The 27,440-nt window shown below is 34.6% G+C and overlaps 1 protein-coding gene across 4 annotated transcripts in view; it reads right to left on the bottom strand.

The window, feature by feature from the left end:
• Positions 1–27,440, bottom strand: part of LRP1B (LDL receptor related protein 1B) — a 1,592,931-nt gene that overhangs the window by 160,727 nt on the left and 1,404,764 nt on the right. For all 4 annotated transcript variants that reach the window (XM_064484732.1, XM_031451350.2, XM_064484731.1 and 1 more), the window contains 6 exons: positions 19,776–19,964; positions 18,779–18,927; positions 13,622–13,715; positions 9,861–9,977; positions 9,619–9,738; positions 8,086–8,205 (listed from right to left, as the gene is read on the bottom strand). In XM_064484732.1, coding sequence (XP_064340802.1) covers positions 8,086–8,205; positions 9,619–9,738; positions 9,861–9,977; positions 13,622–13,715; positions 18,779–18,927; positions 19,776–19,964 — 789 coding nt within the window. The remainder of the gene's footprint in view (positions 1–8,085; positions 8,206–9,618; positions 9,739–9,860; positions 9,978–13,621; positions 13,716–18,778; positions 18,928–19,775; positions 19,965–27,440) is intronic.

Raw genomic sequence — 27,440 nt, forward strand, 5'->3', positions numbered from 1 at the left:
GTATGATCCTTTATAGAAAAACATGATTAATTGGAATTAAGTAATACATTTAATTTCATGAGTACATTTTTGTGTTTAGGATTCAGAAGCTAATACCAAAGAAGCCTAAAATATAAAGTCTCCATATTTGATTTTAAAAAATATAATATAATAAGAATATTCAGAATGGAGATCTAAAGCTATGTATGCTATTAAGTCATATAAGAAATTTTTGCCATTACAGTTTACTTGGTGACAGAAGAAATTAGATTGATTTTAGGAATATCTCCAACAAGTTGAAACAGTTTAGATGTTACTCTTTCGACAGCTTAATTGATTAAAGTTGTATGCTAGTTTATAACACTTGGAAATAAGTTCCCAGCATTCTGATATGGATTTTTTTTTTTGAGTCTTCCACTCAATACTTAAGACCAATTGTCAGTACACTCTATTCCTGAAGAACTGATTGCAATGAATTAAAACAAATACCATACATTTTTCTTCAATGTTAACATTTGATATTACCATTTACAGCAAAATGGTTACTACATTACTGCAGATATACACATATGTAACTTTCTATTAGTTTAAGATTAAATATAAATATATGAACTTAAATTAGTCCTCTGATTGCTTGAGTAAGATACACAATTCACATAATCCAAATACCATTAATTGAAAATATAACTAGATTTACTTGAACTTTAATAAACAGCATCAGTTTATATTCTGCTTTTCCTTAAATGTCAGTCAAAACCCAGTAACTATATCAAAAGGGAAATATTTATATACTGGAAATTTGTCTCTTTCTTAGACCATAGAGGTCTGAAGGGAAGTGTTGTAACCATATGGATAATATGACCTCATAGGGATGAGAAACCTCAGGTCACAGGGTAGCTCTGCTCTCTATTTTATCTCTCTAGCCTCTAAATTGTATTTTTCAAGCCAATTCTGCTTTAGGTCACAGGAAACTCATCATGAAGAATTTCTGTTCGTATTCTTCTTAAAATTGCTCTCAAGATTTTTGGATTTGAGAAATAAAAATATTAATTAGAAAGTTAAGATTTCAAAGGATAATAAAAATAATAATTTACTCCGGCATCCATAACCCAGCAAGAGGTAAGAGAGTTCATTACCACACACTAACTCCTACTTCACCTCTTTTTCCCCTCTCATTTCCCACATGAACTCTGAACAAGGAACCATATATGAACAGTGGCCTGATGACAAGAAAAATCTATCCCAGAGGCTTTGCATCTCAGGCATTGAATCTAAAACTGATTGGAGCATAAGTATGGCTGTCAGAATAATCATCTATACAACATCTGTTCGCTATACACAGATTACAAAGCTAATAAATGGTACAGTTACAACTCTACAATAGGTCTTTTATTCTCATTACTATGTTCTGTCCTGAAATGTTAATGGCAGAAAATGGATAGTCTTTTTGTAAACAAAATCTGATACCACTTGGATCCTCAAACTGACTTTAACATATAAGCACAAATCTAAGTTTTCTTTAAGGGATAAACAAAAATACTTTCTACTCTAGATGCGTTACCAAGTGTTGCTGCTAAGAAAAAGCATCGTAATCTTGCATTCTACCTATTTTCATTCACTAATATACAGTATAATCATATACTGGATACACATGGTACTAAACAACATTAAATAATCCCTGAAAATATAAATGTAGAATATTCTCTAAGGAAACTGCCAGCCCAAAGGATATGTTAACAGAATCTCATAATCTAAAACAAACACACATATTTTTGTTCTAAAGGTAGGTTAAAGGAGACAAATTTTTAAAGTTTTACACTTCTTATATTTTTATAAATTGTCTAATACTTATTCTCCCCAAGTACTGCTATAAACCTGCTACCAGGGTTTGTGTGTGTGTGTGTGTGTGTGTGTGAGAGAGAGAAAGAGATTTTATTTTACTTATTTTTAGAGAATCAAATACACATGGCCAAGGATGAGAGGAGCAGTACGACAAGGATGAAGTTTTTCAAATAAAAATAACACATTATGTTAAATTAATGACTCAATTTCTTTAAAAAAAAAACAAACTGCACGAACCCAGTTCTTATTAAAACTCATGTGCAGCTTTCCTCCTTACAAACTCAACTATAACCCTCACTGGCAAAAAGCTATTTCCTCTCTTGCCTTTTACTACAGATCAATCCAGAGCCTGGAACATTTGGCAGGCCTCCTGACTCATTACATGGGCTCTTCTTTAGTTTTGTGCAATTTTAAATCTAACAGTTTCCTCTTATTATTAAGAGAGAAAAATAAAATAACCACCAAATAATTGCACATCCTTGTGGTAGAGAAACAATCAATGCATAACGGTTACTGAATATAAGTTATTAAAAGACTAAATGTGTTCCACTTAGACTATTCAGTGATCCACGTGTAGTCCATTCATTTATTTGTATAAAAGCTAGAAGGCAATTTCCTGGTGCCATTCATACAGATAGGCTCTTCTTCAAGGACTCCACTGGAACCAAAATGTTTTAGTGCAAAAGAGTCTCTTTCTTTCTCCCTCTCTGTCATACACACACACACACACACACACAGACATATACACAAATGTAACTGACAGAAGAAGGAGAAAATATTGAATTTTCCAAAACAAATAAATAGGTGAATGACAGCAAAATATAATACTTCAAAAATTTTAGCATAAAATGCAGAAATACTAGTATAAAAACACACCTGTAAGCTCTACACGTAAATGGGTTTGTCTACAAATATGTTTATTTTAACCACAATTACTTTAAAAGTTTGGAAATGTATGAAAAATTAAATTATTACTAAAAATTATATTTAAAAGATGGCATATATATACAGTGTGTTTTTAAAGTAGCAACATAGAGCTATGTAATTACTTTTTAAAGTTTTAGCATTGGACTGAGTGTCAACCACACAGACCCCAGAATCACTTACATACTAGGCAATATGTACAAAGTATGTTCTGAGAGAAAATGATTCTATAGGCTGTTATTAAGTGCTATTTTACAAATCATCTGGGGGTCAGGTAAGTATACAATCAAAACACTTTGTAAAACAATCAAACAATGTGGTTTCATTTCTCTCCCTCATAACTTATCTTGTTCCACAGCTGTTTCATCAGGGTTAAGGGGTGAGGTTGGCAAATGTCACCTCAGTAATCAGTAAGATACGATGCAGAATCCATTTCTTTCAGGCAAGTAGAAAAAGTAGACTAATGCCCACTGATCCTGAGAGACTGAGAGGAACAGCAGGGGTTGAGTGGAGGGTTTAGCCGCATTTGTGCTCAAGACAGGGACGGGCCATTTAGACTGACACGAGACAGACCAAGAACAATGAAAAGACAAGTGTTAATGCCGACCCACTTTTATCTTGGGGAGATGCCAAGCTTCTAGGAGAAACATCAAGTACCAGGTGTATGACATAGCCAGCAGAACTCAGGAACGACTGATTTATGACATTAAAAGTGGGTGATAGCCAGCTAGATAAGCACGAGGTGGTCTCCCTAGCTCCTGAGGAGTCCTGGAAACTTGCAGGATCATATGTCTCTGTGAGGATCTTAGCTCAAGGGGTTTCATGGATCAGCAGAAACTTAAGATTGGGCTGCAGCTCACCAAGAATGGAGTTGTGGGGACAAAGAGCCAAGCCCACTCCACTCAAGCAACACTCCACAGCACAGGTTAGTTACTACAGACCAGACCAACCAGGTAGCAGGGCCCAGAAGGGTCCCAAAGCGTGTGCAGAGTAGCGGCCCTTTCTCCTCCCCACCAGCTAACACAAAGGTATATAAGGACAGAAATGGGATGCAGTTATTATTGTAGGCATTTAGATGTTTTAAGAGATACTTTCAGCCAAATGTTGAATCTATTAAAAATGTTACATGGTGCTTACTGTGTAATTTCTGTACAAATCTGTACGTCTGAAATATTTTATAATTTAATACATACTCGCTTTAACTTAAAAATGTGTATTTTTCTTATATTTTCATAGCTTGGGTAACCTGATTCAAATCTCCACATCAGACATTTAATGAAAAATAAAAGCAAGCACTGATGAGTTCTCGCTTTTGGTTTGAATGTGTTCAGTGTCATGTTTGAAATCCAGGCTGTGGAGGGTATGAAGTTACTGTAGGAAGTTCAAATTCTTCTCACAAGCCACATCTAACGTGATTACAGCAAATGCATTAAGTAAAAATAACTAGCCGAGCAGCAGGCAGGTTGTAAATCAAGACTGCTCAAAAGTAGCAAATGATGCTCAATCCACATGGAAGCAAGACTCTCTTTGGTGACACAGTTCTAGATCAGGTGAAGGGGTGTAGAAGAAGAAATCAGGAAAAGAAACCACAGGGAGGAGCAATGTGGCAGAGCAAACAGTCAATTCTAGATGGTGGAGCTGTGATTGTGAAGTCAACCAGGAAAGCCCACACAGGAAACTGATGAAAAGAATGTGTCACAGAGATCTAGGGCACTGAGAGTCTAAACTGTACACCAGGGAGAGGGAATATAATGGAAAGACATATTCTGTTATCATCTTACAAGAATCAAATTGTAGAAAAATTTCTACTCTGAATACAAAGCTGAAGTATGAATCCAATACAGATCTGTCAAATCCCTAAATCCACACTTCATTCCTAAAATAGATAATGGCAGGCAGAAAGAGTGAATAAAGTTGGAAAGTGAGATTCTGAATGAAAATCCCACAGCTGCCACAACTGGAATATTCTAGTTATTGTGGTCAGGCATTCAAATGTGTGTTCCCCCAGTATTGTAATAAACGGTGAAACAGCCTTCCAAGAGTAGCTAACATCAATAGCCTAGTGAAAGAGGGTTTATCTACATTTTAAAAAGCTTGTTTATCTTTGGGCATAGAGTGAGATAAAAATAAACAGAATTAAGTAAAAAGAATTCTATAATAACTATTAACAACTCACAAAACAAACTTTGCAACTGCCATCCTCCCTTGGTATCCACAGGGGACTGGTTCCGGGATGCCTGAGGATTCCAAAATCCATGCATGCTCAAGTTCCTTATGTAAATTGGCTTAGTATAGTTGGCTGTCTGTGGCTAAGACTGGCCCACTGTATCTTGCTATGACCTGAGGGTAACACAGATTTAAATGTATACTTACACAGAAACAGAATTAAAAGGTGTTTTAAAAATACTTTTGAATTTAAACCCAAATGTGCCAAATGTAGCTTTCATGGACTCAAATGTAACCATTTCAAAAACTAGATATAATAAAATGAGAAATTATGCAGTTGGTTTAATTTTTAAATTAAAGGCTAACCACAACTAGATCATTGGACAAAGACTCCTAAATTATATTTAATCCATATCTGTTCAAAGGGGTTTCAAAGCCTTCTTTATTTCTAGACTAGCATACAATTTTTATACATATTAAATATTAGTGATTAAATTATTAAGTACTCATAAGATTGCAAAAGTCACCTTGGGCTGAGTTCAACAAATGTGGTGTTCTGGTAAATATAGAAATTAAATAATTGTTAAAACATTAACACATCGCTGGTTATTCATTTCCGTATACTACATGTGTATTTTGTTTTTGTTAAGTCACTGTGCTCTGTTTCGCTAGGCTTTTCCACAGTGTCTGTCTGTATCTGTCTCTCTCGCCCATGTGTGTGGGCCTCTACATTGGCTTTATTTACACAATTAAAAGCAAAACAAAACAAAACATTTCATTTAGGTCAAAGTAGAACTGACTACAATGCTGGAACTTCAGATAGAAGTCAATGAGATGTAGCACTGTAGTTAAATACAAATACTGGTGCTGAGAAAAAAGATGGAAGGGCTAGGTGAACTCCAAGAGGAAAAGAGAATCTCCTCTACATTGAGCGCTGGGCTAAGACAGTACAGGAGGCAACCGAAACAAAAGTGGGTTGCAAGTGGAGATCTTGCAACAGACAATAGGCCAGTCACTCAACAGCCTTTAATGCAAGTCTATGGTCCCTCCTGCCAGGCCACTTGACCTGTGAAATACATCCCCTATCGTAGGCAAGTCCCATTCTCACCCACAAAGAAACATGCAACTTAGATTCAAACAGTAAGGCAGTGGCATGACAGGGTTAGTCTTTAAGAAGAGTTATGTTTCCTTCTCACTCAATAAAGCATCAAAAGAGGAATTATCCTACAACACAAGGGTGTTAACAGAATTAGCAAAAATACATGGCATTTCTACATTTATTGAAGAGGGTAAAGGGAAAGAAGGTGGTCTTTTAGCTCCTTCAAAAATAAGGATTGATAAACGCCATGCTAAAATAGGACGTAGAAGAAGTTTCTTTAAATTAAATTAGCATCGGCCCACAGTAAAATTTTATAGTGGGTTTAAGACAAATCAAATGGTAACCCTCTTTCATCCTTTCCCTTTTTCTGTATGTAGGTGTATATCTGCATGCTGGTCTGGAACTAACAGCAATAATGCTGGCTAAGATATCCTACAGAACTTTATAACAGAAAATATTTAAGTATTTTTCTCTTTATATAGAAAGAATGAGGTGGATTATGCTATGTTCCCAGAGCAGAGGCTTTGGTGTCCAGTAAGCCTGGATTCAAGTCCCAGTTCCACCACTTGCCGGCTATGGGATTTTGGTCAAGTTACTCCTTGGGCCTCATTTTCCTCAACCACAAAATAGGGATAATAAAGTGGTTAAGTGAAGTAACCACTGTCAGCTTTTAACACATCTCTTCAGCCATATGATGTGGTAAACCAAATAAACATTAGGCATTACTGTTATTATGATGATGGAAAATTATCCGTTTGAACAATATAATGTATCAGAACAGTTAAATCACATCAAAGTGAGGTGGAAGAAGAACAAAATATAGAAAAAAAATTTCAGCCAAGGAATTATTCAGATAGCTAATATAAATCATTATTCCTGGTTGCTTTGGTAAACCAAAATGCAAAAGACAACAGAGCAAAATACCCAGTAACATACACTAGTCTGCAGAAGTCCATGATAATTGTTATGGACAAATTGCTGATGAATGTAGCTGGAGGCCTTGTGAATTGATTATGAAGACAAATTCTACAAAGCGATAAACGGAGGTTTTATGACACTATGAAGTGATAGCTATACTGGTTGCATGTCCTGAAGACAGTCATATGGAGACTGTGTTAGGAAAAAAACAACACTTGAAGTCACATTGTTCAATACAACAGAATGTCAAAGAATCTAAAAGTTTTTCATTATTCTGATTTCTCCCAGAAGACTTGATTACGAGTAGTGTGGAATCTAGCAAATGCATTTAACATAATTTTGTCTATGAAGCCTGGAAATTCTGTCTTTAGTTTGGACAAACTTTGTCTTTTCTAATCAATTACTAGACTAAATCCTTTTTTGCTTCCCCAACAACGCCAAGTTTGGTGCATTCACCTGAAAATATCCTCAATTAATGTTTAATAAATATTGATAAAATGAGTTACACATGAAAACTACTTTCATTCCTGTCTCACTGTCGACATTTTTAAGATAGAATCAAATGCACTAAACAAAATGAATACACACATTCTCTATTTCTGCAATGCTAATTAAGGAATGATAATTGAAAATAAAGTAATTGATTTTAAGTGAAAATATTAATATCTCAGAAACAACAGGTAACGTAAGTGATTGCTGTCATCTACTAAAACAGAACATATCCTCTTTTCCCTTTTTCCCACCATGTTTAAGAAGAAACAATAATCATCAGATAAGTGGAAAAAAATACATATTTAAGGAGAAAAATGAAGTCTAGAACAATATGAAAACAGTATTCTATGAAAAGAGTATTTCATTGTTTCTGTTCATTAAATGCAAATACTCTTAACATAAGAAGATAGTTTTATCCTACCTTTTAGATCTGTCTTTTTACAAACAGTTTCGACTTGTACTAAGCAATACTTCTCTTCTGCCTTACCCCTCCATGCTTTTTATTAAAAGAGCTAATTGGAGGTTGTTGACGCTGGGAACACACAGGCGAAACTTCCTCATGTAAGACTTGAGTTGTATCAGAATTGTGTTCAGATTCACTTCACTATGGCCATCTTAAATGATATAAATACAATAGCTAAGATCCACGGTGGTAAAACACTCACCGCAGCTGGCCTCGTCTGATGCATCTGCACAGTCTGGGTCCTCGTCACAAACCCACAGCTTGGAAATGCAATGTTTGGTAGTTTTACATTGGAAGTAGTCTGGAGAGCAGCTGTTTTCAGCTTAAGAAGAAAGCATCTGTTAAAATGTAGCTTTAGACAAGAACAGACATTTTATTTAAAAAGCAATTAGACAAATCATTAAACTGGTCAACTGAAAATGCATCATCTTTTAATTAATAGGGCTCATAGGTGAGGAGTTTTTTGTTAACTTTCAATTATCTGTAATGTATTCCTATTATCCATTCCAGTACAAACAAATAAAACTATAATTCTGCAATGATGCATTTGATAAAACTCAGAGTTTTTAAAACTACCCCACCTTGATTAGATGTCTTGAAATTAAAAATAAAGAACTCAGGGTCTTTCAAAGTAACTTTTTTCTAGATAAATGAATTTAAGAATTTATAATATGCATTTTTATAAAAGGAAAAAAGGCTAAAATCAGAGAATGAGGAAATAAAAATCATAAAATTTATCAAAGCCTCTAGCTGTGTTGAGTTTTTGAGGGAAGAGGTGAACATCTGACTCAAATTGTAAACTGCATCACAAATCCTAGTCAGTTTAATGGATCAGCTTCTAGAATGGCTAACCATAAAGAACTGGTACTGACTTTATTCTGAATGCACCATCTTAATCAAATTGCTGGATGACTGCACATTATTTACTGATAAAAGTTTTCGGGGAATAAAATAAAACTTCAGCAAGACAGAAATGTTGACATCAGTTCTCCTGAAACCCTGAAACTTGACAGGTGTTCTATCGTTCAGATCCTGTGTGTGTATATATGTAAGCGTGTACGTGCCTACCTGCCTACGTGCACGTATGTATACAATGTAAACTGGTTTGCCTTCCATTTAATGCAATAATATTTTTTTAATGTGAGATGGGAATAAAAGGCAGTTAGAATGAAAAATATTTTACAATTGTTTCTTGAAGTCCCTTGTTAAGATATTTTAAAAGGCGAATTATTTACACACTTTTAACAAGTAATTTTGTTAGGTTACTTTGACTAGATTTTTGTTTCTTGTTATACACTCAATATATTGTTTTGGGGGAAAAAATCTCTAATTGAAATGGAGTTGATTTCAAGTAACCGATTAAATCAATAGAAGAAATGCACCTGTAGCTACTTAATATGATTAAAAATTATTTTTTAAGAAAACACCATAATCACCTGTAATTTTGTTTTTGCTATTTCTCTTAAGGATGAAGTGGGTGAATGTGTGTTTTTTCATGTCTGTCATAATCTCTAGGTAGCTTTTAAAATAAAGATCACTCATGTTTTATATTTCTCTATATTTTTTACACAGAGTTTCTTAAATACTTCATCCCAATAGACACCTGTTTGGAATTGTTTGCTCATCCTTGTGGTTGTATCTTCTATACCATATACGTTTATGATGAACAATAATAATTTTAGACCAATTTCAGCTGGGAGCCAGATGTAACACAGAACATGGTGAGGTGACTTACGACAGTCCCTTTCATCTTCCTCGTCCCCACAGTCGTCCTGCCCGTTACATCTGAGGTTTACCGGGATGCATTTCTGGTTCTTGGTACACTTGAACTGACCTGAGAGGCAGACGTGTGTGTCTGAAGGATGGAAAGAACAAAGAATCCTGCGCTAAAGCCTGTGTCTGAATTTAAATCGGTGCCGATATAATCAGCTAAGAATTAGATTTATGTTCTCCTTGGTTACGGATGGAATCACCTACCACAGTTGAGCTCATCAGAATTGTCGCCACAGTCATTCTCTCCATCACAGATGAAAGCAGGCAGAGCACAGAGCCCCGTTCCACACTGAAACCGGCCGGGCTGACATTTAAATTCAGCTAGGGGAGGAAACATATAGGTGTCATGGAATGAAAATCTCAGCTCATGACTTCTTAAACAGGGCTTTTCTGACATTCAAAGTGTTTATTGTATTATGAGATTAAATATGTCCTAGAGCACAATGCAAATGTTTCACATCTAGATAGCTATTAGATTCAGATGTACAATTAAGCTATGACCTGCTCCGATGGCCTCCAGATTACATTTTATAAACTAATAGTAAGAAGAAAGATATTAATAGCATATAAATACAAATATGTATATACTTAAAACATATAAATGCCTCCTCTATTCAAACAAATGATACAAAGAGGTTATGTGGCAGAGCACAATTTATTGTACTATTTTAAAATGTTATTCCAGTATGACTTAAAAAATTATTTCTCTTTGATCACTTTGCTGCCTGTGATGTGTTAAAAGAAGAACATCTGCCCTCAATACATACTTTAAGCAAATGCTTCCTATAACTATCACATTTTAAATCAGAATTATTGATTTTTATTCCTATAATCCTATTAATAAATAAGGACAATATTTTGTAACTAGTAAAGATTTTTATATACCATACATACTTTGTTATAACAAATAATTCCCAGATGATAATGTAGTCTTTGCTATATTCTCTGGGTTTTCCTAAGGAATAATAATAATAACAATAGTAATAATAAAATAGGATCTATTGAAAATCTACCCTGTGTCAGGCACTGGGCTAGGCTCTTTCATATATAATTACTAATTGAATATCATTATAACCTTCTCACCTCAGCATCACCATGACCATTTTATAAATGAGAAAAGTAAGTCTCATGGGTATTAATAATTAACCAAGGATGTACAAGTTTCAAGTGCCATAGTAGAAATTTAAACCCACATTTGACTCTGAAGTCTGCTCCCAAACTATGTTGTTTGCAATAAAACACTTATCTTTTGACTGATGATCCTAATGTATGTTACTAATCGCTGACTTAGAGGTTAATAGTATGCTGTCTATTAGTTCAAGTCAGTCAATCAAACGTTAATAAATTATATTTTGTACTTTCTTTGGAAAATAAATTAGGCTTTTATAATTAAAATACTAATTAAAATTTTCTTTAACATTAATAAAACTCTTAATATATGCATGGCTTCCACAGAACTGAGTTCTAAAATGTTGAAAGTCATTTACCTCTAATTTAGACATTTATGAATTACTCACACTAAGTGTTTAAATTGGGTGATACTTAATTTTCTCATGCTCTAAACATATCCATTTCCTCTATTTCCTCCTGCTTCATATACAATTTTCTTTAATATTTCTTTGCCCATAATTGCTGTTATATTTTTCTACACTATGAATGGTGCACAATTATAATTTTTAGACCAATTTCAGATAGGAGTCAAAAATAAGGCAAGACAGAACAGTTTGAGGTGACTTATGATGGTCCCTTTCATCTTTCTCATCCCCACAATCATCTTGTCCATTATAAGTTAGGTTGTCCAGAACCTTTCCATAAGAAAGGTTGTAACTGTTAAAGGAGTTTCAATGCCTGTTAAGTAACTGGGAAGCCTATGTGCCTCTAAATGCGTCTCTAGGACGATACTTGGTGTATTAGAGTATTATAGGAAACATAGTTACAAACTTATGATGCCAGAGAATTTCTCAATGCTTCACTCTTAACTATATTTGCATAAATAACACTATTGAACCTGGGATCAAGTTTTTCTGCTTTTTCAGGCGAAATTATAGGTATTGTCAGTGGCTCTTAATACTTGTAAATTTTGATGATGCAGCTACTCAAAAATGAATTCTAAACATTCCACAGACTCATGAACATCATTTTCCATCTCACCATGGCTCTCAAAATAAAATGTCATGACTACAGATGTTCAGTGCTCTTAACCCGTCAACTCCAAGCAACAGATCATTTATTAAAAGATCACAGAGATAATGTCACCAATAAAAAAATGTAGTATTGGTATTTAACCACGATGAGGATCATACAGAGACTCTTAGACACCAGATGTCTCTTTGGTTCCCCTCAAAAGACATTAAAGTCATATTTGCTCACCAAATATTCTGAAGGTGGGTAAATATAAAAAAAAATGCTAAATCTCTAGGTAATTTTTCATATTTAGTATGATTATAGCATAAAATTTCAGTCAAGATTAAAATTACAGGAGCAGTAAATATTTTAGAAGAGAGAGCATTGGGTGCTATTGACTTTGTCTGCAGGTCCTTATGGTGGTAATTCCTCAAAAGACACTTTAAATCTGGGCAGGAAAGGTCACTGTAATAAAAAATAAATTCACACAATCATTTTTGTTGATTTCTATAAATTACAAAAATAAGTTATATTTACTTTATTTACTATATTGTAATAAAGTTCAGTTTTGTGGGGAAATTAATAACTTTAAATGAGTAAATCTCAATTGGCCACCATAATTTCTCGTTCCTCAATATTCTCTTTAATTCAATAACTTAAAAAAAGAATAATTCAAGCATAATAGTATGCTATCTCATACAGATACTACTCTTCATATATTGTCCATCATAGGGAAAACAAAAACTATATTAAAAAATCGAAGAGCAACAGACCTTTCAGAAACAGAAAAACAGTATTAGAAAAGCCATGACTTTTATAACTTTTCCCCTTCTCATTGAGTATATTATTTACTGCTTTCAAACAAATACATTAAACATGAAAAAACTTCAAATGTTTGATATACTTGGTAGTGACCAGAGAGATGGAATACAGCTCATCTAAGTAACGATCCAGCAGCCCTAAGTTTGAAACAGCCTTGTAATTATGTGGTGAAAAGTTTTACAGCAGAAAGTAGCTAGCTTTCACTGAGACATTACACTGTCCTTCTTTAGTGCAAGTCTAAGGATCTTGATCTCAATTGGCAAGACCAAATCATGGCAACCATCCAATGGGATGTTGAGGGAATTATCATGACTGCCTACAAGCATCTTCAACTTGACAGGACAGTACTGGAGTGACCCATGGAGTGAACTATAAAAGGCTATCAAGGAAAAGTCTGTTGATTGTCCATTACCACCTACGTTGCCAAAGACAGCTAAAAAAAAATAGCACCTAACCATGCCAATAACAGTCAAATGTCAAGACATAATTGGTAGTCACTCTAAGGCAACTACTAAGAGCATATTAAGTTGCCTAATAGCAAACTAATGATTTCCATTGGAAAACTCTTACTTTTCAAGAATTTTCAGTATTTTAATAATGACAGAAAGGTTGAAGGATTGTATCCCTTAAAAGGCAAGATTTCAGTCATTGAGTGGCATTTTAAAAACTTGCCCATTTTTGCTTCTAATTTAGTGACATATTAAGTCAAAATCATGCTGATTTTTCTCTACTGATCACTACATGAAGAGTTTAGTATTCTACAAGTAAAAAAAAAATTGAGAAAAAAGAAAACTAGCAAAAATTGCTGATGGTGTCATTGTCAATGTAATAGTGATCAGAGACATACACAAGACACTGCAACAATTTTTGTAGTATTTTTACACATTGACATATTAAATCTTTCTATTTCAATTTTGGAAAACCATCAGAAGGCAATGCTTAGGATCTAGCTTCACTTTTCAGGTCTGGGATTTCAGGAACTCTCAAGTCTAAATTCCTACATCCTCCAGAGTACTCACGACAGTCATCTGGTTCGTCAGATCCATCACCACAGTCATCCACGGTGTCACATTTCCACCAGAACGGAATACATTTATCAGTTTTGCAACGAAACTTTGAAAAAAAAAAAAAAAGAAAGATTGAAAACCTGCTCATATATAATGGATATTTAAAAACTCCCCAGGGCAGAGTGGCCTAGCCTACTACCTTGTAGTGGATGTAAACTGTGGTGGTCTCAGAGAATTCTGCATTAAGGAATAAATGCACAACACACAGTAAAATGACCTGCCAGGAAAGCACATCGTTCAGGAAGACCTCCCGAGATTTCCTGTGCACAGACAATTTCACCAATTTACATATTGTCAACAGCAGCTTTCTCACCATAACAACAGTTAAGTAGCTGCTGCAGAGAACACGTAGCCCACAAAGTCTAAAAGAGTTATTATCCGGCCCTTTACAGAAAAAGTTTGCTCCACACTCAATAGAGCTAAAAATCATCAGGAATATCGGAAAGAGGTATTAAGTTGAATTAATTTAGTTAGAGTTAATTTAACAAATTGAACTAATTTGAATTATTGTTCCTGCCTACTTCACTATTGGTCAGCTATACACAGCGAAAAAGAAAGCTCAGTTTATTCCTTAGTGATATCAGACCACAAAACGGATCCTTTTTTCAGTAACATTCGGTTCCAAGAGTACCTTCATAAGATAGAACAAACTGAAGAAAAAACACTTTCCATACAGAGAGCACATGCAGCACATCCTGAAGTAGTTGCCAGGAAAAACACAAGCCATAAAGTTTAGCAGATTTATTCTAGCACTATCAATTTTTTTTCTTTTTTTCTTCTTCTGAAATTGAAACTGTTAGAGAGGTATTTTCTAAAATGTATTAATTTTCTTTTTGAAGTATTTCTGTTGTAATTTCCAGATGAGTGACTAACAGCAAGGTGGCATTTATCTTAGCATGTTGCATGCCAGACAGATTTGTAGAAAAAATATAACCTAGGTTCAATTTTCTCTAATGAAAATGGATTAGCAAACTAAAAGATTATTCATTTAAAACACTGTTAAATATATCTAGAGAAAACTGTAATTCCAAAGACACACACACCCCAGTGTTCATAGCATCACTATTCACGATAGCCAAGACATGGAAACCACCCAAATGTCCATTGGTAGATGACTGGATAAAGAAGATGTGAGATATATAATGGAATATTACTCATCCATAAAAAAGAACGAAATAATGCCACTTGTAGCAACATGGATGGACCTAGAGATTATCATATTAAGTGAAGTAAGTCAGACAAAGACAAGTATCATATAATCACTCATATGTGGAATCTTAAAGAAAAGATAACCAGAAATAGACTCACAGACATAGAAAGCTATAGTTACCAAAGGGGAAAGGGCCAGGGATAGATAAATTAGGAGTTTTAGATCAACAGATACACATTACTATATATAAATAACAAGGACCAACTGTATAGCACAGGGGACTATATTCAATTTCTTGTAATAAATTATAATGGAAAGGAATATGAACAATATATATGTATGTATGTGTATGTGTAACTGAATCACTTTCTATGCACCTGAAAGTGGCATTGTAAATCAACTACACTCCAATAAAAAATAAAAACTAAAAAATAAAATACTGTTAACTTTCTTCAAGTAAGAGAAAATTCGATGCTAGCTTTACCGAACCAGTCTGGATAGTATGGAGTTGATTCAGGGTAGATTTATATATTATCTTTTTTAAATAAGAGAGTAATTTGTCCCCTGTGGCAATATAAGAGTGAACAGTGCACTGTGAATCCAAGGGAAGATCTCGCTCTTCAAGTGATTTTCTCATATTTACTTAGCCTCTGGTCATGTCTGTTGTGGTTTTCATAAATTACCAATGGAAAAATATTACTTTTATAGAAAGTGACTGTCTGGGGATATAAGGCTAACTCTGAAAGCAATTGCCCTGAACATTAAACCTTTCCAGTCATTATAGTATATCAGAGTCCATTAGTAAGAGGATTTCAAGTCTCCTAAGAATATTCGAAGACTTACCAATCAAGATTTGAAAAATATCTAAAATACAGATTTTTAAATTCATTGAATATGTCTGATTTAAACTCCAACTGTTGGAATGATATACAACACAATGATTTTGCTCACCATTTCATTTTTAATAAGGACATAAAAGCATTTTGAGTTAAAAGAAGACCAGGCTAAAATATACTTATTATGTCTCTTTTTATGCTAATCAACATTTTATTCATTGCTCTCAGAAGCAAATCTCTTCTATTTTGTGGCTGGGCTTTTCCCCCCGTACTTAAATACAGTAACTTAAAAAAGATTAATGCTAAATATAAATATAGAACATTCTACACGGTAAAGCTCTCCAAGACTAATATCTTCATAAAATAAATTATGAACTGCAATTATCACCCACAAGAAGAAGCAATAAAGAAACTACTAAATGTACGTCTACTAAAATGAATACACAGATAAAATACAAATCCCTCATGGAGTGAAGTTTACTTGAAACAAGAAATCTCCACTTAAAAAATAAGTAAATCCATTTTTAAGTTTACTTTTAAAATTTTCTAATGAAAATTGTTAACTGTAACATTTGAAGTGATTCATGCTATGAGCACTGGACCTAATCTTGATTTTTACCAGATTTTCCTAGGTTCGTTTTCTATCCTAAAAGAATTCGTATAGGTATGAGTTACCTATTTTATTTTTCTTAAAAATCATTACTACTTGAGGGTGTACCATTGGCTGGAATCAACAGATGATAACAAATCAAAATCCCTTAGTAAGATGAATTTAAAATGTAATATTTTTATCAGAGTGCTTAATGTGGCACGATTCTGAAGTACCTAAATTATTTACTTAATTTTAACGTCTGCCTCACTAAAAATTATGTTTCTATGAAATGACTTTTCTCCTAGAGATGTACAGTAGATAGTATTTTCCTCCTGTTACGTCAAAAAAAGAATTAGTGATGAACGGCAGTATAAGCCACAGGACTTACAGGGAAAACCACTAATTGGTTGTGTTAGCTGAAACGTTATTTATTCTTCAGTAACTTTTTTCTGAAAGATGAAACAAATAAAGTGATAACTTTTTTCAGGAAGTATTGCTGGAAACAAAGATATCAGACCCAAAATTGTTTGCTGCTGCTGTTCTATCTTGTTATTACTGATTTTTTTTTAATTCATGCAAAACATGATTGGGGGTATTTGAAAAATTATACACATTTTAGTCGTGTTCTTATTGATACCAAATTGAGAGAAATGAATAATCCTTTCTAGGTTGATTTAGGCTTTCATTTATTTGATCAGCATTTTTGCCATTGAATAAATATAATTATAGGTTTCCCTATTGAATAATTTGAAATATCTTATTCCTTTCATGACAATAGCAATGCTGATGGTTTACTATCTCTGTCCTGCTGTTTGAGATTTTCGCTTGTGTGTCAAGCATCCTTTGGCTTTACTTTGTCTCCAGTGGGCTCCTGAGGCTCACCACACGGTGAGGGGCTTAGGCACTTAGGGCCAAGTCACCTCCAGCCTCAATGTGGGCCTCAGAACAGTGACTGGGGACTGCTCCAAAGCAAGGGACCAGAGGGTATTTCAGAACAACCTAGAGGTAAAACTGGAAATGCGTCTACACTAAGCGGCATTAACAGAAATTATATTTTTAAATATCTTTAAAGATGTGATTTCTCCTTTAAATTTTACCTCTGGGAAGAATCAGCTTGCTTATTTTACCTCTCGTAGTGACTTAAATTTCCAGTTCTCAAAAAACAACGTATTTTGTTTACACAAACACTTAGGGGATTATTATCAAAACAATATACTTTGTAAAGAAAATAGAGACTGATCTGTGCTTACACCCAGATGTCAGAACCCTCTGACAGCAGGTCACACTAGCTGCACACATACTCAAGTACATCCTAGTTGCACTAGATGGCTAGGGTAAGAACAACACTCACTATGCACCGGGATCTTTTCCCACCTAATCTTCCTAACAGTGGCCTAGCAATATCATTCTCATTTAAAAGATGAGAAAGCTGAGGCATCAAGAAGTTAAGTAACAAAGCCAAGGTAATCCAGCCAATTTAAAGCAGAGGCAAGGTTATGGTCGTAGAGAGTGTGGCTTCAGAGTTCTGGGCCCTTAACCACTATACCTACTGCTACCTGGAAGACGTGAGATCTTTTTTATTTGTACAGTTCTTTAATGTATGATACTTATAATCACCACTTGAGAGGTAGGTTGAGCTAGGATTAGCTTCTCCATCTTGAAAATAAGCACATCCAAAGAGAAATTTAGTCTCTTGCCATGATGTCATTGCTAGAATTAGAAAACCAGCAAACTCAAAATATAGAATTCTAAGAATAAATTCAGTCATTTAAAAAATGAACCACATGGTTTCGTTGACAATTTTATCTTAAGATAGTTAAATGTAACAAAAATCAAATTTTATAATGTCATATGACAGTTGCTCAAAATTGAAAATAATAAAGTTAAGTCCATGCAACTACCACTAAGCAGAAAAGTTAACCTCTGGGATATCTTTACTGAAGATAATTACATTTGGAAGAAAAAGAGGTTTCAAAGGAAATTATTTAGATCACATAACTTTTCAATTAAAAGTATCTAGAAAATTACTTTCCATCAATTTATCTTTTCCACATCTTTTACCCTGAGGAATGAGAGAGAGGTGGAGATAGTGATACAGAGCAGATTATCTAGGAAGATTTTTTTCCTGTTTGTTTAAACTGCATGTATTTTAACCTCAACCATGTGCCTCGACCACCCTGGTATCTCAGAATAGGTCAGATCTCCGGTGATCACTTCGCTGTGCCCATTCATGATTTGCACCATTATTCCATGTGGTTCTGTGTAAGAATGGTTTTCACTTTTGTTTTTGCTTTCCTTTTTGACCTCTATTTGTACTTCCTAAATTCCCATTTTACCAACATGCATCAGATTGCTTTCCTTTACTCTGTGAGCCTCTCTACAACGTATGGAACGCTTACGTAATGCTATTCCAAACAACAACAAAAACTGATGTTTCAAGAATGGTTTAAATAAATAAACAAAACCCAGGCAAAGCCGCTGTAACTACTTGCTCACACATGCCATGAAATGATTTCTAGAGCTCCACTCACCTGACTGGCTGTGCAGTTGGACAAGCAAGTCCTGTTATCGGCTGCAAGATAGAAGTTGGTGGGGCAGGCACAGGTGTGAGTCTTTCCAGGGGCTAAAAGGCACAGATGACTGCAACCTCCGTTATTTATCATACAGAGATGTCTGGAGACTACAGATGAGAAAGAAACAACAACAACAAAGCAGCACAATCAAGACCAATAACGTAAGATGGGATTAGAGTTAGGAGGCTTAAGCTTGTATTTGAATAGAACTTTGTAATCAAGAACTCGTCAAGATTACAAATACAGTTTTATTTGGTTACAAATTCTACTCATCATCTTATGACATTTATTTTACCTTGAATAATTAGAATGCATTTCTACAATAGCAAGTATTTTAGTTGAAAAAAGTGTCCATCAGAAAAATAGAGATTAGAAACATTTTGGATGAATATATACATAAGTTTAGAGATATAAATGTAAAATAAAACAATGAAATGATGATCCATAACTAATAGTACAGTGGCTTTGTTTTCTAAGGCAAATACATGTTTTAAGCAAAATAATTAAAACTTTATTCCATATGACCTCATGGAATTCCCACTAGATATATGCTTAAGCAAATTTGATGTATTTCTCATTTTTAGAGGCTTAGAGCTACTTAAACATAGTTCCTTTCACCCAGCATTCCAGAAACTAGGATCCTGTGACTATTTTGTAAATATAAATTATTTCAAGAATATAGTCTTCACTTCTCCAACTACATGTATTATTGTTATTTCGGCTTAAAATGATTTCAACAAATCAATAATTCCTTGTACTCTTATTGAGCTTCTAACCATATCCCTGAACAGCAATATTTGATATTAAATGAATTCATTCTACACAATCACACTAAGTAATGGAATCTGGTGATCTTTCTCAAAAATAAATTTACACTTCACCTTGAAGGAAACAAAAATGGAATGTTACTTAAAGATGTTGATGCATTTATGGAAATCATGGAAAGAATAATTACCATCAGGTTGTCTATAAGAATGATACACCTGGATATCTGTGATGGCATGCCATGAGTTAATCAGTGAGAGTCTGTCTGCTCCCGAGGTTTTATGGGCACGGCTGAGTGACTTGGTTTTCCCATCAGTCCAGTAGATGTAGTCTTCAAACAATGTTAGTGCAATCACCCCTGGAATATCTTGATTAGGGACTGTAATAGGAGATGGTAAGATTAATGTTCAGTCTTGGAAGACTGCCAGTTAAAATATTCAATACTACATGGGCTGACAGACACAACTGCTAGAGAACTTCATGTGAATAATTGCTGAGACAACCTGTCAGGCCAGCAAGGTTCTTTATCACCGGTTAAGAGAATGCAGGATCTGGCGCAGGTTGCTTTGCTCAGATTTAGCTTGGTTCAACCACTGGGAAGAAAATGCAATCCTGCTCAAGAGTCACGGCTGCTTCACCAGAAACAAGCAATATCCAACATTAAAAAAATTAGATATATATGTGTGTATCTCCATCGAGTTGTTCCTAACTTAGATCCTCCTTAAATCTACAGGTCATTGTACTGCTTTCTTCCACTTTTAAACAGACTAAATTACATATCCAGGATGAAATGTCCGTCTATCTGGAGATGGAGTGACTTTAAGCCTACTATTAACCATTTTAGTCACTGAGATTTTAGAGTAATTTTATTTGGAAAATAAGCTGGGATAAGGATAGAGAAAAATAAATGTAACAGATAACAAATGTATGATGCAATTTAACAGTAATTAACACTGCTTAGTTGCAGACTGAAATTGTCTTATAATTAAACCCTCCTTATAGGACTAGGTTTAAATGTAAATAGTAGATTGAGCATCAAAAATGTAAATTTTTCATTCAAGAGATTCCAGGGTCCTATCAGATAAAAAAAGATTTAATAAATTTGTTTGGTGGTTTGAAGTTCAATAATTTTAAAATGTAATAGAAGTTTCTCCAACTTTTTTTTTAAAAAAAGAAATAAAGAAAATGGGAATTCCCTAATTTGCACAAACATTCCAATACATTTCTCTGTATTAATTTTCAGGTCTACTTTTAGAATTTCTGCAAAATGTTCATTAATATAAAAGGGTACTGTAAGTCAGGTAATTTTTTTTATAGATTAGATTTTAATGACTGAGAATTAATGTTTGGCATATTTCTCATTCAGTAGTAACTGAAAAACCAGCAAAATTTAAAACACAATTCACTTTTCCTAGGGAGATTTACAGCCTTATTTTTAAAATGCCACATAAATTTATATTGTTAACCAGAAGTGGAAATATTAAGTATACCAAGCTGTTATTTTTACCCAGATGGGCCAAAAGTGCCCAGAGAATTCACTATGATTCATAGAAAATAGAAATAAAGAAATAAAATAAGGCTCCTTCAAATAATGTTAAGCCATTGACTACTATAAATAATATAGTGTCTAGCCAGAATTCTAACTCAGAACAGACGCTATGCATATGAAGGATGTAAAAATCAAGAAAAATCCAGATGTGCACACTTGTGATGCAAATACACAAACGTTATCATCTATGTACTCTCAGACATGGAGCCCGCTGTGGCAATAATAAGTAGAACTGAATACAAAGATGAAAAGCAGGACATTCTACCAGAGTGAGTCGTGTCTGAGTTATTTATACAAACTATGCCTGCTCTCCCCCTTTGGTTATATAAATTCATTACAGAAAGATAAAACAAATGTGCCAATATGTCAACAACTGGGTGAATCCTGGTGACAAGTGATTATAACAATCTTTCAACATATGTGTACGTGTGGAAATTTTCAAAATAAAATAAAAATCTGCAGAAAAAGTGGAAAGTCTCAGAAATATTAAATTCCGATTTCCTTAGATGCCAAGGAAGTAATTTATCATTAAATATGGACTCAAAAAGTTAATCATCACTTTAAAAAAAATCTCAGTCCACCAGAGATTCAATCAATTTCTATACAAAAAATAAAGTTATGGTAAGAATTTGCCTTTTTGCATCTCAAAGTAACATAGTCTTTTTAACTATTCAGTAAGTAACCATATCTGAAATTTATTCAGCTCTTGGGTGCCAGGAAGTAGGCCGTTGGCTCTCAATAGGTAGGGGAGGCTATTCTGGTTCTACATCAAAGAATTATCAAGCATAAGTATCAACAGTTATGAGACTGAGAAACCCTGCAATAGGATGTCTACTTCATACACCTTATTTCATTTAATACTCACAACAACTCTGTTGTGCAACAGCTGACCTCACTTTGCAGATAAAAAAGCTAAGATCTGCAAAACTTAAGTAACTTGACCAGAGGGGAGGGAGAAAACTAGTGACTGAAGTTACTGGTATTTGAAACTAAATGGGATTTGCTGGCTGCTAAGTTCTTTGCCACTTTATCTTCTAGCACTGCCTTGAAGAAAGCCATCCCAGTAGGGTAAAATGGGGTTGTGAACTGAATGGCGTTCCCTCAAAATTGCTATGTTGATGCTCTAGACCCCAATATATCTGTATTTTAAGATAGAGTCTTTAAGGAGGTACCTAAGGATAATCAAATAAGATCCTACGAGTGGGAACTTAACCCAGTGTAACTGGTGTCCTTGTAAGAAGAGAGAAACACCAGGGTGTGTACCTACAGAGGAAAGGCCGTATGAAGGCACAGCAAGAAGACAGCCATCTACAAGCCAAAGAGAGAGAGGCCTCAGGAGACACCAAACCTGCCAACGTCTCGATCTGGGACTTCCAGCCCCCAGAACTGTGAGCAAATACATTTATGTTGGTTGATCCTCCAAGCTGGTGGTAGCCTTAGCAAATTGATACAGGTATATAAAACAATGGGGCTCATTTCATAAGCTCCATGTGAAAATCATTTTATTTAATTACTTGAATGCAATTACACTGTGTATGATTTTCGGACATACGGCAATTAAGTTCAGGGCAAGTTTGCTACCTCTAAGTTTGCAGTGATTGCCCACCAGAAACTTTCTGGTATCAAGCAATCAGTATAAATGTATGCAGATCAGAAAGATGAACCTTTATTTCAAAAGAAGAATGGCACATAGCTGAATGTCTAGAGAATGTAGAAAAGTCAGGTCAAAGTGAAGAGAGACCATTCATTTGCCCAGAGACCATCTGTTTGAGTCAATTCCTTGTTTGACATTGACAAAGAAGAACAGGATATAGCTTTATAAGCCTACTTCAGGCCCGTTCCTTTGGTAAACATGCTTATTTCCCAAACAGCAAGCATCAAACACAACCACCAGAGTACTCCTTCTAGAGGAAATAAATGAAGTGAAAACATTAACTTACATTAACACAAAGAAATCGAGTCTCATACATCTGTATCTCTACACTGGCTCCAACAAGCTACTCCTGGAGGCACGGTGACATGGTCCCTGAATGCCACGACCAATGCCAAAACAAATTAAGCAAAACAAAAGGAAGCAAAATAAACACACAAAACTCTTTCCACATTGCCTTTTCAGGGGTTTGGTCCATAACTTGGCAGTATGCCTTATTTCCTCCTTAGGACCTAAATCTCTTGCAGCAGTTATTTGACTATCTGCTGAAGTTGCTGTGAAAAACTGGCTATCTATTTACTGGTAAGTGATAAGTATAAATAAATAAATGCTGCGTTTGTTTTTCCATCAACTTATGAAGAGTTCAACCTACATTGAGAGTAAATTAGATGTTCTGAGCAGAAGCATAATATATTTTGGTATAAGAAACATGCTCGGTTCAGAATGAGAAAAATAAAACTGTTCACTTCTGGTTGTTTCTGTATTTATTTCCTTATTTTTACCTTATAGATATGTGTGTGTGCACATGTGTGTGTATGTGTGTGTGTATGTGTGTGTGCGCACGTGCATACACATGTATGCATGTATTAGGTGTGTGGGTGTATATAACATATCTAATATATACATATATATGTATTACATATACATATATGTAAAACAGAGGAACAAAAAAGATGTCTCACAAGGTCATTTGGCAGTCAGTGGGGCTGACGAAATAAATTATATATAAAACAGAAACATGAAACATGATGGCATGAGAATAACATTCAACAAATAAATTCTTACTAATACTAAGATATTGTTGATTTTATGGTAAAAGTAGTCAATGTTTTCTCAAAATGGTAGTGGTTATCCTTTTTATGAGAAAAATAATATGACCCTTGTCATACATAAGACTGCCTTTGCTTAATTAAAAGAGAAATGTGAAAAATAAATTTAAGGAACCTTTTCATTTTACAAGTATGAAGTAGACACATACAACAAGGACAGAAAAAACAGAACTGTCATGGGGGCTGTGGTTTAACGGGTACTTATTATATATTTAAAACTGATTCTAAAGCTGCTTTCTGTAGTTAGGCCTCAATTCTGTATAAGAGCATTATTTGCTGTACTGTTTCCAGCATTCCACTCAAGCACTAAGCTCCTAATTTTTATTTCATAGACTACATGTATCAGAAGAAAGGAGTTGATGTTTGGCAACAAATAAATCAAAGAAATACTCTTTTGTGGAGTTTTTCTCTTTTAGTCAAGTTGGATGCTATCCTGGGAAGGTTCCTAGTAATTACGGTAAATAGAAAAAGTGGAAATCCAGAATATGCTTTTGGCTTAACTGCGGCCTCAAAGTTAGAGATACTCTATTACAATACACTTGATTATTCATTTTTGGATAGCATTTATCATGTTAAACAAGTATATTCCTGGATAATACCAATCTAATTTTGTATTTCAGCCTAATCTAGTTTAAATACTTGAGAATGAATTGCACCAATAACACAGTACTCATCTTTTGTTAAGTTAAAATCTTGTAGTGTGTGTTATGCGTAAGATATTACATTGGGATAACGGCAGATTCAACATGACTTTGCCTAGTGGGTTGGTACTTAAATAAAAGTTTTACTATTAATGTTCCATTTTTTTCCTTATTTACTTTAAAGATGTAAATGTTATTTTAAAATGTTAAATGTAGCAAATTTTAATTTTATTATTTAAAAATTATTATAAATATTTTCAAAGAAAAACAAAGTTCATAGAACGCAACCACCGAAATCAGTGGTTATTTTTATGAAGGAATCAAGATTAGAGTAATCTGAATATTTATCTATTTTTTTTTTAGTTATAAAGAATTTATGTATTGTTTGGTACATCTGAAGGCTCCAATAAGATCAACCTGGCCTTCACCCTACAACTGGTGGTTTGGAAATTTCATCTCCTAAAACTTTAAAGTTAACAAGAATATCAAATCAAATATTAAATTCTATCATATTTTGCTTCTTAATTTATTTTAAGACTCTCCATTTTTTCTTATTCTTGGTGCCATTACCCCAAGTAAGGGCTCACACTCCCTCACACCTGAAATACTGCAAAATTAGTCTAATTTTCCTCATTTTTAAACTCTGTCGATCTCTTTTGTATCAGTCAAGCTTCTTGTAGTAAACAGAGAACACATTTTAAAATGATAATCAAAATGAATTTAATTGAAAGTAGTCAGTCTCATGTATGACAGGTGGCTACATCATCTTTCTCATAATAATCTACAGAGGTGTGGTATGGGCATGGGCAAGGAAGGATTAAGTTTTTTCCTCAGTCTGTTACCAGAAGCTGGTAAAGGCTGGAGCTAAGGAAAAAGAGCCACCTAGCAAATGCAGAGGACATGAGGTGAAGGAACTCAGCCACTGCTAAACCGCTGTGGTTGGGTACAGAGGGAAAGGGGATAAATAAATATTTTGACTTCTTCCTTACTCCATTATCTAATCTCTTGCCAATGCCTCCCATAGTTTAAATCCAACTTGAGGCTGGAAGGTAAAAGAGTCTGAGTTGATGCACTCCACAGAAGTCAGCCTTCTAGTGCATCCCGTGACAAAGAGGCAGAGGTAGGAAAACTGGGACTCCCTCCAATGAACATTTTCAATACTGCTTTCCATCTCACACATCTCTTCCCTGATCAAACCCATCAACGACAGCCATCCCCTAGGCGGTATTAACCTGACTGAAACATCTGTCTTCAGAAGGGAAGACCAGGATGCTCATGAATGCTCTCCTCTGAGATACATGGATACTAACAAGTTCCCCTGATAACGTTCTGGAAGGATAATATACAATAAGCTAATGTACAGAAGCCAGAGCATGAGTCAGAGGAGAAGAACATGGAAACCAAAAAGGAAGAAATGAAACAAGGAAAACAGACCACATTTAAAAATGATGTGAAATTAATCAAAGGTGACAAAAGGAGTGTAGGCTGGTAAACAGATGATAAATTTAGATGATGGAAGAAAGCGGTTCAATAAGTCAAAGAAAGCGGAAGATTCCCGACAGTGGTGCGTATGTGGGTGAATAACGGTTTCTAGTTTAGAAGAGTAACAGAAGAGTAGGTGGAGGGGAGAACGGCCGCAGTATAATAATTTCCAGAATCCTCTGCTGAGTCAGCAGTTTTAGTTAAAATGCTCCATCAAAAAGAGTATGATTTACGTAACCTTAGGGACAAGGACATTTCTTTGTCAGTAATTATGCATCCCTTTCAGGGTTATTGTTTGCAGAATCTTTTTTAAAATAGTGATTTCCTTAGAACCATCTACAACAGGCTACAAAATGCTAATTTAACTTGTGCCTCTGTGAACACTCTTCCTGCCTATCCTTTAATACAACCCTGCTTAATGGAAACAGGACTATAAATAAAACTTCAGGCAAATGGATCCAAAGTTCACTGTTCAAAAGCAATAAAAGCATTAAGAAATGGCAGAAACACTAACGATAGCCAACAATGCCAAATATTATGACGGAATGTTCAAAATTTACTTTTTCCAATAAAAAATATCTTTCCAAAAGTCCACCCACCACTGAGACCTTGAAGAGGAGGACAAACGAAGTTCTTCGATTAGCATAAGTCATTGTGCACAGCAGGTATGAGCTGAACTACCTGGGAGTCTATTACATGAGGCTGCTTTTAAATATTGACACTGATCAAATGTCCAAACAACAGTTATATGTCCTTCCTTAATGCAGTAGTTTACAGTGGGACACTTAAATGTATAACTTTTTGAATTAAATGTAATGTATGAGGCAAAATTTAGAAATTATTTAGAGCTCTTGGCTTTAGAGTCATTATTAAAAGGCTGAAGGCATCCTTTGCCCATCCTTTCCAAGTATCCCTTGCCTCCTTTTGTCCACTTTGTCACCTTCAACAATGTGTACTCTCTACATAGATAAGGAATATTCAATTTTAATATAATGTAATCTCTTCCCCTCTCTCATCTATACATCTTTAAATTATTCATAATGTAAGGTCAGGTATGGCCACTTTAATCTTTAACATCTAAAAGAGAATTTCTGTTAATGACTGTGAGGATTTATAAAGCAGACAATGTAAATCATAGTTCCTTTATTTTGAAAACTAGACTGTGCCTATAAAAATCTTCTCTCAGTGATGACACTGGTTGCCAGTCCCTGAGGTAAACCAAGCAACACTGCTTCATGCACTTGCTAAATATATATTCCAGTTGCTTTGAAACTCTCTGGATTTTTCTACTGGTGATACAAACTTCACAGATACTTGGAAATGTGTTTTCAGAACTGACCATCAGTGCTAAATATGAGTTATGATATTCCACATACATATGCATTAGCAATGTGTTTGTTAAAGAGTCCTCATGAAAGTTCAA

This window comes from Camelus dromedarius, chromosome 4 (genome assembly GCF_036321535.1).
Source record: "Camelus dromedarius isolate mCamDro1 chromosome 4, mCamDro1.pat, whole genome shotgun sequence".
Taxonomy (NCBI): Eukaryota; Metazoa; Chordata; class Mammalia; order Artiodactyla; family Camelidae; genus Camelus; species Camelus dromedarius.